This window comes from Oryzias latipes, chromosome 7, assembly GCF_002234675.1.
Source record: "Oryzias latipes chromosome 7, ASM223467v1".
NCBI classification, from domain to species: domain Eukaryota; kingdom Metazoa; phylum Chordata; class Actinopteri; order Beloniformes; family Adrianichthyidae; genus Oryzias; species Oryzias latipes.
The window spans coordinates 12,570,477-12,585,397 of NC_019865.2; the positions used below are offsets into that span (position 1 = coordinate 12,570,477).

General features: G+C 41.2%; 1 protein-coding gene across 1 annotated transcript; it reads right to left on the reverse strand.

Moving 5' to 3' along the window:
• Positions 1 to 2,179: 2,179 nt before the first annotated feature.
• On the reverse strand, positions 2,180 to 13,509 carry LOC101173939 (nuclear receptor subfamily 1 group D member 1). The gene is made up of 8 exons (XM_004070712.4): positions 12,810 to 13,509; positions 8,462 to 8,770; positions 8,278 to 8,366; positions 8,037 to 8,181; positions 4,315 to 4,883; positions 4,035 to 4,220; positions 3,721 to 3,931; positions 2,180 to 3,614 (listed from the first exon to the last, which is right to left on the reverse strand). Exons 1-8 carry the CDS (start codon positions 12,826 to 12,828, stop codon positions 3,418 to 3,420), a joined length of 1,725 nt encoding a protein of 574 aa, XP_004070760.1. The 5' UTR covers positions 12,829 to 13,509; the 3' UTR covers positions 2,180 to 3,417.
• Positions 13,510 to 14,921: the final 1,412 nt, after the last annotated feature.

Sequence of the window (14,921 nt, forward strand, 5' to 3'; positions counted from 1 at the left end):
AAGTGTGTCACGGGCCCACTTCCTCCCCAAAGACCCTAATGAAATGTCTAAAGAGACCAAAGGATAGATGAGGGGCAGTTGTCAAATTTCTTAACATTGGCTGGATTGTGCATTTAAATCTGATCTTATATAAACAATGTGTGTAGCATTATGATAATGTAATGGAAAATGGATTCAAGTTTTTATGGGCAGCATGGAATAAGTGATGATGTAATTAGGATTACAGCAATTAATAGAATTAATTAAATCACTATTATTAAGCGGCTGGATGCATGCAGGACAAGCGCATGGGAAACCAGGGTTCCATGAGCTTCATTCAGTGTGGGCCCTTTGGCAAAACCCTTCACAGTACTGCCTAATCATGTAGCCACAAGGGGGGCCCAAGTCTGGGTCTCCCTGTGCCAGTCCCCAGCCAGGATAGAATACAGGGTTGTGTCAGGAAGGGCGTCCAGCGTAAAAATCTCTCAAACCACCTGTGTGAGTAAGTAAAAGCTGATTCGCTGTGTCGACACCCTGATAGGATATGCCGAAAGGTGAACAACAATCAATCAATCATTTTATTATTTGTATAGCACTTATTAAAGCAGAAGCAACCAAAGTGCTTAACATAAAATCACATAAAATCAGAGACAATATGATACAATAAAGAAACAATAAAAGCAATAAACCAATAAAAGCAATAAAACAAAAAAAACAACAAAAGAATAAAATTAACCAGCTGACCCACTAAATCCGCTCATTGGAGTTAAAAGCCTGACTAAAAGTTTTAAAAAATGACTTAAAATCACTGACGGTTCTGGCTGACCTCACAGAGAAGGGGAGAGCATTCCAGAGTTCAGGAGCTGCAACTGAAAAGGCTCTGTCTCCCCAAGTCACAAGCCGAGTCCTGGGAACCATTGAAAGCATTTGATCTTCAGATCTTAGGACTCGACGTGGACGATGCACATGTAACGGCTCAGAGAGATACAGAGGTGCCAGACCATTCAAACATTTAAAAACCAAAAGTAAAATCTTAAAAGTGATCCTAAAAGACACAGGCAGCCATGGAAGAGAGCGTAAGAGTGGAGTGATACGCTCACACTGTCTAGTTCCCGTTAACAGGCGGGCCGCTGAATTCTGAACCAGCTGGAGATGGCGGAGCAGAGACTGGTCAATACCACTGTACAGAGAGTTAGTCAAGTCTGTTCCACAGCATGAGGAGGAAGATATGGCTTAGCTTCGCTTATTAGCCTCAAGTGATAAAAACAACAAATCCTTAATTTTCTTATTTTAATTAATTACAAATATACAAATGTAAAACTAATGCAACTACAAAAATAGGAAAAGTGAAGCATCTTTAAACTCACATGCCAGTATTTTTCTTTTCCTTTTTTTGTAAACAGGTGAAGTGAAGACTGCTGTCAACACCAACAGCTATATACTGACTAGTGTGACTGTGGAGATGTGATCATTTAAACGTGTTTTGCAATGACGACACCTGATAACTTTGCAGTCATTTCAGCAGAAATGAATAAAGTATTGTAGAGTCAAGAGTGTTTCTCTTTAAAAGTTAATGAAGAGACAAAACTGGGTCATGCAACTGGACAAGAAACACCAAAGAATTTTAAAATAGGTTAGACAATAGACAATATAAAATGGTGTCACTGTAGTAAGACCTTCTTCTTGGTGGAAAACTGCTCTGAGATTTAAGGGAGGTGCACATGAATTGACACCAAATGAACTGATGTACTTTTGTGAGGAATGTGAGCCAAAATTTCTTTACAGCTAACAACCTACCTTACCTAGAAATGACTTTTAGGTAATGCTGCTAAGCATGACTTGTCCTAATATTTAAGAATGCAAACTATTTTCCTTTGTTTCAGCATTACAACTGTTTGAATGAGTGGAGGCAGAGTTTAGTAGGTCACGTGTTCTTAACAAGCTGACATGATGTTAGTTACATTTTTGTCCTTCACATACCGGTATTTAACAAAAGAAAGTAAGGGTTTTTAGGTTAAATGTGTTAAATTTTTTCTTTGTTCCACCTTGCATACCTTTTAGCAGCAAAAGCCACTCCTCAAACAACAAAACGGTCAAAACTGATTATTAGAAATAAGCTGTGTGCATGTAAAAACTGCAGTCCAAGTGCTTTACTGCATTTTGTGAGAAGTGATTCAAAATAAGGACACAGAAAGAGAAGAATTTTTCATTTTGCCTTTATATTGTTATATTATTTCAATTAGGAAGGAACAAAATACAAAATGTACAATATGTGCTCAATCAAAAACAATCAAACAAGCTTACAGTGAGAGCACCAATTCAATCGATCTCCCACCGAAAGATATCTCTTGAGTTTGTATGACAAACATTGAGGGCTCAGGAAGGGTGTGTGTGAACCAAGTGCTGGTGATTTCAAGGATTATGCTGGTCAGTTACTTTATCTAACTGCAAGAAGTGTGTATATAAGCCATCTGAAAATCCCTACTACACATTCTGTAATGGAAAGACCCCCTTGGCATAGCCAGACCCTCTCTAGTATAGAGAGGGCTGTACATTCTTCATTTTACTAAACTCAAACAGTATGTCTGATCCATTAAATCTCTTCAGCAAATCATACATAGACATTTGGGTAAAATAATATTTACAGCAACAAAAAATAAACTTTAAAGTCCCCCTTAAATAAGTGCATGCCGTTAATCCAAAGGAGACACAATACAGTAACACACGCACAATGTTTTCATGAATTAGAAAGTTGCCACTGATTTGTGAAGTTGTTATATTAAAACCAGGTACATCGAATGTTGGTAGTACCATTATAAAATGAATGAGTGACTGAACACACCCTGACACGATAAAATACCAGTCTAGCTCTTGTCCCAATGGAGATGGTATGATTGTGACACATTAAGTGGCTTAATATTTCACTACTTATTATATACAGGTTCCCTTTTTCTTCAAAAGAAGTTGACGTTGTTATCATGAATGGTCCCAAAGTAATGTTTCTCCATGACCTGCTTACAGCATCAAATTGGGATGATAATGAATTTTTTATGGAATATATAGATTTTCACTTGATTTTATTTAACTTTGATTTTGTTTACATTTAATTCCATGAGGTAAGCAAATGAACAGTTTGTTAGCTGGAAATGTCAATTTCTTCAGAAACATGGTGTGCGCTTGATGTCTTGCAGGAAGTGCTGAGGTTTATAAATGTGCATGAGTTTTACTGAGTATTTTCTACTTATTGTTTCTTCAAAACAACATATGACGAACATAAGTCAAAAAGATCTTCAGTTCCTTTGATTTTCCCTCTCAAAAACGAATCCTTTGATTGCACAAGTCCTTGTTCATCAATGTTAAAGGAAGTCCTGCTCTTTGAAGATAAAGTCTCATCAGTGCGCAGTTTGCTTGAATGCTTTCCATGGATGACCTCACTCTTCATGGATCTATGCGAAAAGCCAACAGTTTGTCAGAGTGCAGGTTGTTTAGGGTTCGCAGGTCTGGCAAGCGAAGGAGGAGTTTGGGGAAGATGGCAGAGTCATCTGGACGACGACGGGTGATGAGTGACCTGAGAGCTCGGATCAGACCCTCCTGCAGCTGCTCCACAGCTTCCATGTCTGAGATTCCAGAGCGGTCTGAGGAGAACGGGAGATACTTGTGTGAGTGAATGTTGCTGTTATATTATTTGATTTAGAAAAAATCCCCACTACTTTGCATGATTTACACCAATCCCCCTCTCACCTGCAGACACCAGCACCACTGCCATGAAGAGGGCCATCTCATCAGGCTCCAGCCCCAGGGAACCCAACTTCTCACTAAATTCAAACATAGCATCTAGGAGGGAACCCATACCCAAAGCCCGTAAGGTGGACAGAGGGTAAGTTTGGCCGTTCAAGAAGGTTACAGTGCGCTCTTGAGCGTTGAACAACGTGCAAAACCTCACCATGAGAACCTAAACACAAGAAGAAGGAGAAAAAGAAAACAATATGTAAGATAATACAAGAACAAGACACATTATAAAAAAAGCAAAATAAAGAATTTGAGGTAAGTTTTACCTGGAAGGTGCCAGACTTGAGCAGCAAAACTTGGTCCTGTTGGCTAAGTTCTTGGAAACCAGGGATGCCTTTAGCAAACTCCACCACTTCCTTGACAGCTGGGGTGAAGCACTGGGAGAAGGACTCCCAAATCTCCTGGCTGGTACGCTCTGCTCCTGATACAGGGCACGCATTGAGAGGACAGGCCTAAGACAAAACAAAGAGAACACTTTTGTTAGTCAAATGAAACGTTATTGAATAAATATGTAATAAATGATTCTAGAAAGTGGGTTGCAATTACCAGGACTTTAGCTCCTGGAGGCAACTTCCATGGGCAGGATGGATGGTTCTGGATGTTTCCTGTATTCGCATAACTATTATCTATGGAACTTCCCCTTTGATGTACCATGTAGTTGGCCTGGCCATGATTCTGATGTGTTGACGCTGAATACGAATAGTGGTTGTTGTCCACATTCTGACTCACTGGTTGGTTGTCCTGAGAGGCAGTGGAGCATGTGCTTGCACGGGCAACAGGGCAGTAATCATGAGCAGGAGTGGGATTACATGAGACTTGGGCAAAATTGCCATCCTGAGAAAAAGAATTTGTGTTGTTGTTTTTGTTTGTGCTGATGTTGGTTGTGCTGGTTGATCTCTCGCAGATGCTGCTGCTGCTCGTAAAGATGTCGTGGTAGGCTCTGGAGATGGCCCCAATGGCCTCTTTTGAGTTGCAATCATCTGTGCTGGTGGGGCTGTCCCTCACTGGTGACTCCACGTCCATGGCAGCGGACTCATTCAGGCTGTTCAAGTAGCTTTGCATCTCATCCAGGAGACGCTGCTTCTCTCTTTTAGGAATGCGACCGAAACGCACAGCTGTAGAAACACACAAAAAAAAAACATCAGCTTTCAGGAATAGTGAAAATGTGAACATTTACTTTGAAAATACGTTCTCTGGTATTTTATTAAAAGTGTAGATAATGGAAAAACCATTGAAAAATGGCTTTTTGGTTAGTTTTTTTTTGTCATGGGTGATAAAAAGGTCAGACATAAATGATAAAATACACTTATTGAAGCATAAAAATCTATCACTAAAGCTTTAAGTCCTCTACATCTCCTTTTATGTGAGTACATAACAAATTCATATGAAATGACATTGAGAAATTTCAAGATGAGTGCAAGTTGGCAAATGAGACAGTCTCTTTCCTCACTCGTGTCCCCATCCTCAGAATCCATCATCTGCAGAGGCTATTTATAGACCCCTGCTGCCATCTGCCTCATTCTCCCTCCCATCCACCCCTCTCTCCTGCCTCCTTTTCTCCCTACCACCTTATATAAGTAGGGCAGTGGGGCAACGTGAGCATGATGTCAGTGGATTTGAGAGTGTTAAAGTGAGAAGGATGAGAAAATCGAGCTTGAGGCACATAAATTAGCTGTGGAGAATGCAGTCAGAGCATAAAAGGGTTGAGAGGAAATAGCAGAATATGAGATAAAAAGCATCTGCGCATAATTTTTGGGAAAGACTCAGTTTTATGAACAGAATGTCCTCACGATTCAAACTATTTGACCTTCAAGTTTAGTTGAAAACTAGGGTAAGTGGTTGAACTAAAGGTTAGAGAAGGCCAAAAGGAAATTAATGTAGGTCAGTGCAGTAAGGTGAAGTGTGAATATGTGCGTACCCGCAAGACTGGAGTTATAGGTCGGGGGAAAAAGTTGAGCTTCATAGACTTTTGCAAGAAAACTACAGTTTTTAGAGGTTTCGTTGTAAATCTGCATTGATTGAAGCAGGACTTTTGCAAAACAGTGCACCATGACATGATTGTTTCACAAGCAAGATATCTATAGAAACACCAGAGGAGGTTTACTTATTGATGCAAAATGTCACTTTGTTTAAAAACTATTTACTGTCATATTTTATATTGCCTTTAGGGAGTCTTGATGAAGATGCATGCGATAATGTGGCATCTACTCAACCCCTTTATTCATGGTTCAAAATTTGAAAGTGCTTCACTTCTTACAAAAAAGTTAAACTCTAGTTCGATAAAGAAAAGTGTGCCACCCTGATAACAGATTTCTGTTGAATCACTCAGCTGCCTTTGGTGAAAAATCAGGTTATGGTATTTATTGTAAGTTATGGGCTGCAGGCAGTTGCAAGTGGTTTTCCTGTTTTCAAAACTGTTGAAACAGATACAAAAAGGGGTTTCTAGGTTGTGGTCCTTAGCTCTTTCGAAAACCTCCCCGTAGAGGGTCGGCCTGACTGAGCTGCGTTTCGCCAGCCTATTTTCTCTGTGCACCAGAAGTGTCAAGCACATGCAGAAATAACACTAACCTCTTTACTAGATTAGGCACTGCAGAGTGCTGGAGGGTGGAGATAAGCAAAAACCATACTGAGAGGAAGAAAACAGGCAAACTACACCAACTAGGTCACGATGCATGAGTACACCGTGGGGACAATTCTGTATTGTTTTTCTAGGTCGACCCAACTGTTCCTTTCATATGAGATGATGGGTGATCAATGAAGGCTCAGCCCACAGAGCTAAAACCAGGTGACAGCGAGGTAGAACATAAGGAAGTTTGTCACAGTAACGTTTTCTGCAGTCCTTGCTTAATTGTTGCCCTGTTTCTGAATAATTGTAGTAAGGCGTTCTGTGCATGCACAATGTAATCAAACCGACCCTGTTCCAATTTCCCAAAATAATTACTGACTTTGCTGCAGTTTTCCAGATGATGGATAGCTTTAGGGACTTTAGAGCTCCTTTCCTCATAAATCACTGTCTGCACTCAAAAAAAGGAAATTACCAGCCAATTAAGTTAACGAAAAAGTAACTTGTGATTTCAACAAGAAAATTTTATGTTTGTAAATCTTACGTGAATGAATCATGTCGATTGTACATAAAAATAATCCATTTAAAAGTTACTAATTTCAATCACGTTGATCCAACATGATACCATTAAATTGGATGCATTAGTAATCGCAAGGAATTGTGGGATACCATTTTCTTTGTCTATCTGGGCAGATTGTGGTCTAAGTGTGAGTTTTTGTCCATGGGTTTTATTGTCTAGCTGTTTTACTCTGTTTTAACTAGTGATTTAAACTTTTATGTTTATTCTTTTTGCACCATGAGTTAAAGTTTGGTAGAGGATGATGACCAACCCCCTTGTGTGGCAAACTGTTAATGTTCCAATACTTAACACAGAGTTCGCGGTAATTGAGCTCCTGTCTTGTGATGGACTTGGCTGGATAATTCATGTCTTTGATGTGAAAATTAAAAGACCCATTGGTTGTAAGTTTGGAACAACATATCAATTACAGATGAATAAATAAAATTAAAGAAATAAATAGAAATTCAAGTTAAATAAACTTAATTTACTTAGGTGACCAATTGAAGTGATTCAATTAAATTGGATCAACTTTTTTCTTTTTAGAGTGAGCAACAATATCAATTTAAAGTTGGGTGCAACTGCTCTATTTAAATTGAATCAACTTAAATTTATTAGTTTGAACCTAAATACATTAAGTTGAGCCAACCTAAATACATTAAGTTGAGCCAACCTAAATAAATTAAGTAGGACCAACATGATTCATTTTTGTTCAAGTAACGCAATCTAATCATGTGGAAATCCTTTCCATAATTTTTTTATGTTCATTCAAAGTGAACGTTTTTTGAGTGTGAGGGGAGAATGTAAGGGAGCTGAGGGAACACGCTGAAAGAGGAGGGGATGAACCTGAAGGTAAGGATGCAAGGGATGGCAGAAAGGCACAGAGGCGCGTGTGAAAGACACAGAGCCAGATGGTTTTGTGTGGTAATACAGTGACTAAAGACTAAACCAGAGGCCAAAGCAGGTGCAACTTCTCTAGTGACTGAGCCACTGGCATGATGACCTCAAAATCCTCTCTGCATCACATTTTTTCACTCAGACATCACTACTTGTTTCTGTCTGTCCAGTTCCCCTGTGCTTATGCTAATCAGAAAGCTGAAGTGCTCTGACAAGGCTGCTTTTCATTGAGAAGACACAAGTATGTCTCACCATCTCTTGACATTCCAACAGCCAAGCATTTCTTGAAACGGCAGTGCTGGCACCGGTTACGGTTCATCCGCATAATCAAACAGTTCTCATTCTTCACACACATCTTGTAGTTTATGTTCTGCTGGATGCTGCGGCGGAAAAAGCCCTGGAACACACACACAGACATTCATTTAAGCCATTCGACATAAAAATCAACACATCTTACAAACAGTCTAAAGCATTTTTGTGGTCAAAGCCTCACCTTGCAGCCCTCACAGGCATGCACTCCATAGTGGAAACCAGATGCAATGTCACCACAGACCTTGCAAAGCAGGACCATTCCTCCTGTCTCTGTCAGGAATGAAAAACAAACCGGCAAGCCACCAAAAATTTGATGAAGGAATATTTATGGTGAATGCACATATTGACAGTGAAGAAACACTAACTTGTGAAAGTTCCCGCAAAGCCGCAGGGCTTCTTTGCTGCGATGGGGTGTGCATAGGAATGCTGCGGAGTAGTTGCTGCTGAAGGACTGCTGTAGACCTCCGGAAACTGGAACACCAGTTTGGAAGAAGGAGTGTTGCATCCAGATGTCCTGCCCTTTTTCAGGGCGCCAATCTCTGTAAAGGTAACCTCTTCTGGAGATGAGGGTTGGGAGTGCGAGGAGGGCGACTGGGTCTGGTACCCACTGGAGGGGCTGCCAGGGCTTGGACTTGCACTGCCAGAAGACCCAGCATACAGGATGACCCCACCTCCTATAAGAATGATATCAAGTTAGAAGGGAGATTAGTAAATGAATTAATAAAGCTAAAGATTGCACAGAAAATAACTACAACTGATTTGGCAAAAGCCACTGACTTATGAAGCTGGGTGTGCGTGCTTCCACAGAAACCTTTCAGCTGAAAAGTTGCCTGAGATGCGATGTAATGTTGCACATCCAGCGCAGAACAGCTCCGAGGATCTGCAGCATCCCGAGCGTAACAATGGTAATGATGCGCTCAAGCGGATAAAGTGCGCGGTAAAAATATGTTGGCTGCCTAGCAACCAAACAATCAGATCCACCTGACAGACCCTAATTTGTGTTATTGATATTCCGCTTTACTTTTACTATATTAAAAATCAGTCTTTGTTTACATTTATTGTTTAGTTTCGCCTCCACTCTTTTTTCTGTGCCCACGCGTCCAGTCCATCGCTGTGGATGAGCGGAGACACGACCTCACGTGTCTGTGGGGGCTGTTGCCTCCCCCGCTCCAATAATAGCCTCACTCCCCTGGCGCCATGCCCAGCGTCAGCTTGCAGAACGACACCTGACCGCCGCCTCACATGTATGGACTCCTGACACGGTTCCTATCCGCGCCAAATCCGCAGTCTCGTGCAGAAAAACACAACAGTCTGAAGACAAAGCTGCGTTTATAAACACATGCTGGCTGGGAGTGCATGAGCTTGTATGAAGTCTGCAGCCTCAGCTGTCATGCACGGCCAACAGTTAAATAATGCGAGTCACGTTTCTGCAAACAAACAATGTGGAGTGACAGGGAGACACTTGAGAGTGGACAATTTTCTGCAAATGTAATTCTGCATTATTGCAAATGTTTAGTCTAAACTCAAGGATTGACTCATGTTTACAGATGAGCAGTTCATACCACTCAGCTTGACTCAGTTTATAGTTTGGGCCTGCATGATCATCCCTCTGCTGCACGAGGTTTTGTTTTGCTCAGATGTTTTTTGTGTGTTTTTTTTTATAATCCCAACCCCAGCACGTGTTCCTGGATTTGTTGACTCATGCCAGAGTCATAGAAAGATCCAGCAGCAGCCCTACCTCTTGCTGAGCTTACATTCAGTCTGTGCCCAACCTCCCACTCCATTCTAACACATTGCAAGTCCACCTGAAGGCTCACATGTACAGCTGCACATGCTTTATCACTGACCCTTAAAGTCAACGTGATATGTCAACTAAAAATCCCTTTAATACCAGGTTATTTTAGCAATCAAAGGAAAATGTCGACATAGAATTTCACAACAAATCATCCAGCTTTGGAGTCATTTCACCATTGCTTATTTTGAGTTTAAATAAACATCTGAGCCCAATTTTTTGATTTATTTTTGCGGCAAGTGTGTCAAATTGTCTTTTTTTAATGAATATTTATTTAGGGGAAAAGTGTAATGAAAGCTGACACCTCCAAATGAGCTTCTATTTTTTGCAGGGTTTGCCTCCACTTCTTTGTAGGCAATCATAATGTGCATATCAGTGGAGGTCAAATATAGCCCACTGCTGGCGCTTTGATTGAAGAGTCAATCAGTCTTAGGCTGAGCTTGCTCGTGCAGACACTAATCTGCCTGCTGGAGGCATGGGCAGATAAACGTGAGCAGTGAGCATTGCAGGGTCTCATCCTGGTTCTTCTTGTGTTTGCACTTTGGATGAGAATGATGCTCTAATTCACTTTGATCACATAGAATCATTTTACCAGAAATATATTAAATGTGCCAGGCTTGTGGACATGGAAAAACACGAGAGCCCGTGAGTGCAGTAACTGAAGTAGGTCAATATCACAGGAACTTGATGGAACTGCATCAAACCGGTGACCGTTTTGGCACAAACATCAAAAGCTGTCATTAATTTTCAAAAATGTTAGAATCCTAGTATAATAAAAGAACTGTTGGTGCTTTCAGAGAGAGCATGCCAGGGCATGAGGATGCATCGAGTCACGTTCTCATTGAAAAGCATCCAAGGTGGATGTATGTACCCCACAGCTCCTGTTGGAGCGCGCGCACAAAAATGGACTCCATTTTTAAAAAGGAAAGAGGTGGGAGGGATAGCCAAAGCAAACTGTGCATGAGGCGGGAAAACGTGACCAGAGAGGGAAATAAGTTCATGCACGGAATCGCTGACCCACTGACCAGGCTCTGCCTCGCCATCACCAGCTCACAGGCGTCCGTGAGAGCGGAGGGAGGCGGCAGGGGAGGTAGAGGAGGAGGGCCCGGGAGCCTCACGCGCCGCACGCGGCTTTGCAAAGGAAGCCACGTGAGAAGGCTCTTGACAGAGCGCGCATTAGGAAGACACCAAGCTGCGTCTCAACCTCAACCCGCAGCCTGGAGCCGCACAAGCGAGTTAAATAGAGCAGCTGTCATGCTTTGCGTGTTTTGATGCTCCGTTTAAAGCGGGGGGAGGGCTGGGGGTGCAACTTCTGCATGGTCCGCTCGCTGGCAGTATAGATAAATCAAAAACCACTGAGCAAGTTCCCTCCATTTGTGTAATATTTCAACTTTATCCGCAGTTATAACCCTGTAGTGGAAGTGTCTGATGTGAATCACGCTGTTCTGTGAAAAAAACGCCAAATTTACGCGCACCCTTCAACTGAGATGCAGTTTTATGACATAATAGATCAAAGATGTTAGGAAAAAAAATAAAAAGTATGATATTTTCCAATTAATCTTACTGGGATGTTGCTCTTCAAATTTCGTACTCTTTGCATGGAACCATGTCCATTTAATATAGCCTATGCAGAAAAGCCTGCCGTGGAGTTTCAGTACAGATTGTTTGCAACACGTGATGTTGTGCGTGTATGCACAGAAAAGTTTGACTCAGAACGTCCAATGTTGTTGGTACTAGTAACTAATCCAACATTTATGACAAATTAAACACAACAGCCAAAAAAGTGGAAAAAATCAAATGGAAAAACAATAAAATTCAAAGAAAATTGAACTAAATCATAAGATCTTATCATCTTTTCTTTTTAAGATCCCTGACTTTTAAACATAAGAAAAGAACATTTTAATCTGTTCATTAAACATTTTAACTGAATTGGAGCCAAACAACCACTATTGAGGACATCAACAAAACTGTCTTGGATTAATCATTTCATTCACCAACTTGTTCGGGGAAAGCACGGGTCCTCTTATCAGTAAACTATAAATACAACATGCTGATGAGAGTGGCTCAACCCGGTTTCCACAGTTGAGCAGCTCGTGTTGACAGAGCGCAGGGTGCGCCCATCACCTGCGCGGGAACGTGATGGTCGTTGTTGTAAATGATTCGCCGTCAAGTGAAGGGTTAGGAACATGTGACTCTGGCTGACCTCGAGAAAACGTAGTTTAATGCCTCTAATTGGAGCGGTTATCAACTTTTACACAGCCGGTGCCTCACAGATGCAGCCTAGATAGCGCCAACACGCCCTTTCGGAGCTGAAGTGTCCTTTTGCTTTGACAGATGACTGCGCTGCGCTGACAGCCTGCTTACTGTAGCTCCACGTGAGTTTGTTTTCATGAAGAGAAAGAGGAAGTGACACTCCTCACTACACTCATTAGCAGGGGTGGCCGTGAATGCAGCCAAACTAGAAGTTGACACTTAAAGGCAACACGGCGACTCCAGATAGGATTCGCGAAATATTTTGACAGAAAAAAAACAACATTTTGTGTGACCGAAAGTTGCAAATATAAAGACTGAACGTTTATAAATGTGATATACAAAAGTGACAACAGTACGTCATACAAACTTCCAATTTACAAACAGCTCAAAAATAATTTGTAAATCAGAAAATGTGACTTTTCCAAGAGAGAAAACCGCTCATATTAAAAAAGGGACCAATGCAACACATGCACGATAGAGTATAAAACATTTTAGCAATAAAGTTAAAATGGAATTTTTCTTTGCAAAAACACAATCCTTACTTGATTTCAACACTTTTACACTTTACATGTAATAAAATGTATACAAATACAATAATATAATGATAATAAAAATCTAATAATATCAAATAAGGCAAGCAATATTTAAATGTCAAATTGTTGACTTACCGCCAGGACTGTTATCCATTTCGCTTTTTGGAGTTTGATATTTGGATGAACCTTGAAGGATGACTTCAGAAAAACTAAGTAAAAGTCTTGGGAGTTCAGTAGAGAAAATCAGAAATGATCTTTGCCGACAACCCCTGTTCCATAAAACGTTGGAAAAATGCGTCCAGTGCGCGTCAGGCTCCTCCAGTAGACTGTGGTAACCTGAGAGTTCTCTCACAGGTGGAGATCTTACTGGTTGTTCTCCTCAAAGGTATCTGAGTGCCTTCTGCGCTCTGGATACTGCATCACCAGGGTCGAGCACGCGTGTTGTTGCACGAGCGAAGATTAGGCGATGTTCATGAATTCCAAGAAAGAGGAGTCAGCACATCCAGGCGCAGTGAGAGAGTGGCAAGCATGACATACACACCCACTGATACAAACACCCACATCAATCACGTTTGTAGGTGAGTAGGAAATGTGACAGCCTCTCCGCCTGCCCCAACTTCTGTTGTGTCTGTATGTGTGGGATTCGGCTCTCTCTTTGTATCTCACGGAGTCTTTTTCTGTCCCCCTTTCTCCTTCACGCCTTTGTGCGTTTTCATTGGCGAGGATCTGGAGCTGGGGGGACTTTGATGCGCTTATTCGACTGTGGTATGCGTTCTGTAAAGCCACGCTGCATGTGCGCGCTGCATGTGCCGGGAAGAGCGCTGCCCTACTGATACACATTTTATGCAAATCGCGGAGCGTGCTGGGAGGGATGGAGAGATTGGAGGATGAGGCACATGGGCAATAGGCGTGGCTCACCGTGACTGCGTGTTCTCAGACGGCCAGAACCACAAACGGATGGTAAACACCAGCCCATGCCAAACATCATCGTGCAAGAGGCGCCTTTAGAGCTCAGATGGAAACACAAACGGAAATGACACAAACTTGGCGCGTGACACGCCAAAGTGCACAACTCAGATAGTCTAATTTTGGCTAATCCTGTCTTCTATTGGTAAATATTCAATATTCTGTGACTGTCACCTTGTAAAATATTTTATATATCCCAATATGTATCCTGTAACAAAATGTATAGGTCACTGATCAGGTGGCTGAAGCGCCCTCTTGTGACAACTCGTGGGAACAACAGTTGATGTAAAATTGTGAATCCTCCTTTATGAAGAAAACGTATGGAAATAAAGCATTCAGTAAAATTACAGCTTTCCTTGATGTGCAGAGCTATGCTATGACCAACATGTTTAGTCACAATTAATTTTCAACAAAAATTCTTATACAGAACTGAAATGAAATGTATAAAAAAAGTCTCCATTTAGTGTCAACTTTTTCAGTCGTTTTAACTCATCTCAGTAAACTGTTTCAGCTCATTTATCTCAGGGACTGAATAGTATAGTGTAGGTACTGGGAGAGTTTTGTCACAATCCCAACCAATAAAGTGACAGAAGAGGGAGTCAACAGCAATTTGACTGAATTACAAATAATTAAATCACAGAAAAAATCAGTTTGAGTCTACATGGAATCAGAATAAAAGCCACGATAGATTGGTGGAAAGTATTTGAAGAAGTCTAGGTACCAACACGAAGACCCTGAAGGGATCAGGACCCCTGATTGAGAGCTCCCAAAAATCTGTGGCTTTACCCCACCATTGTGGCTCTCTGGTTAAAGAAAAATGTTTAATTTTAAGAAGTCACTGTGAAGTAAAGAGTAAATAAAAAAGTAAAAAGTTAAGGAAATTAAGACTAATTTTATTCAACCCATTTACAAACAGTTGAAGGACAGTAAAGGCGAACTAAATCAATTTACCAGATGTGTGTACTGCAGTAAATTCAATAGAAGGGTCAGTAAGCCCAACCAGATATCATATAAATCGGACACTGGATTATAAAGTGGATTTTCTATTTTTGCACAAATTGAGGATTTTAAGTTCACCTTATGGTTTGTAAAATGTTGAATTAGCTCTGATATGATTTAAGTTTGATAGATTTACAAATTTCGGCCGGAGATACCCCACAACTGGTAAAATTGCAGGCCCCTGTCCCAAGCCTTTTGCTGGTGGATCTTATAGGTGCAGGTGAGCAACCTGCACACTTTTCCTCAAAGGAAAGAACAGAGACCACACATGACCAGCAGGAG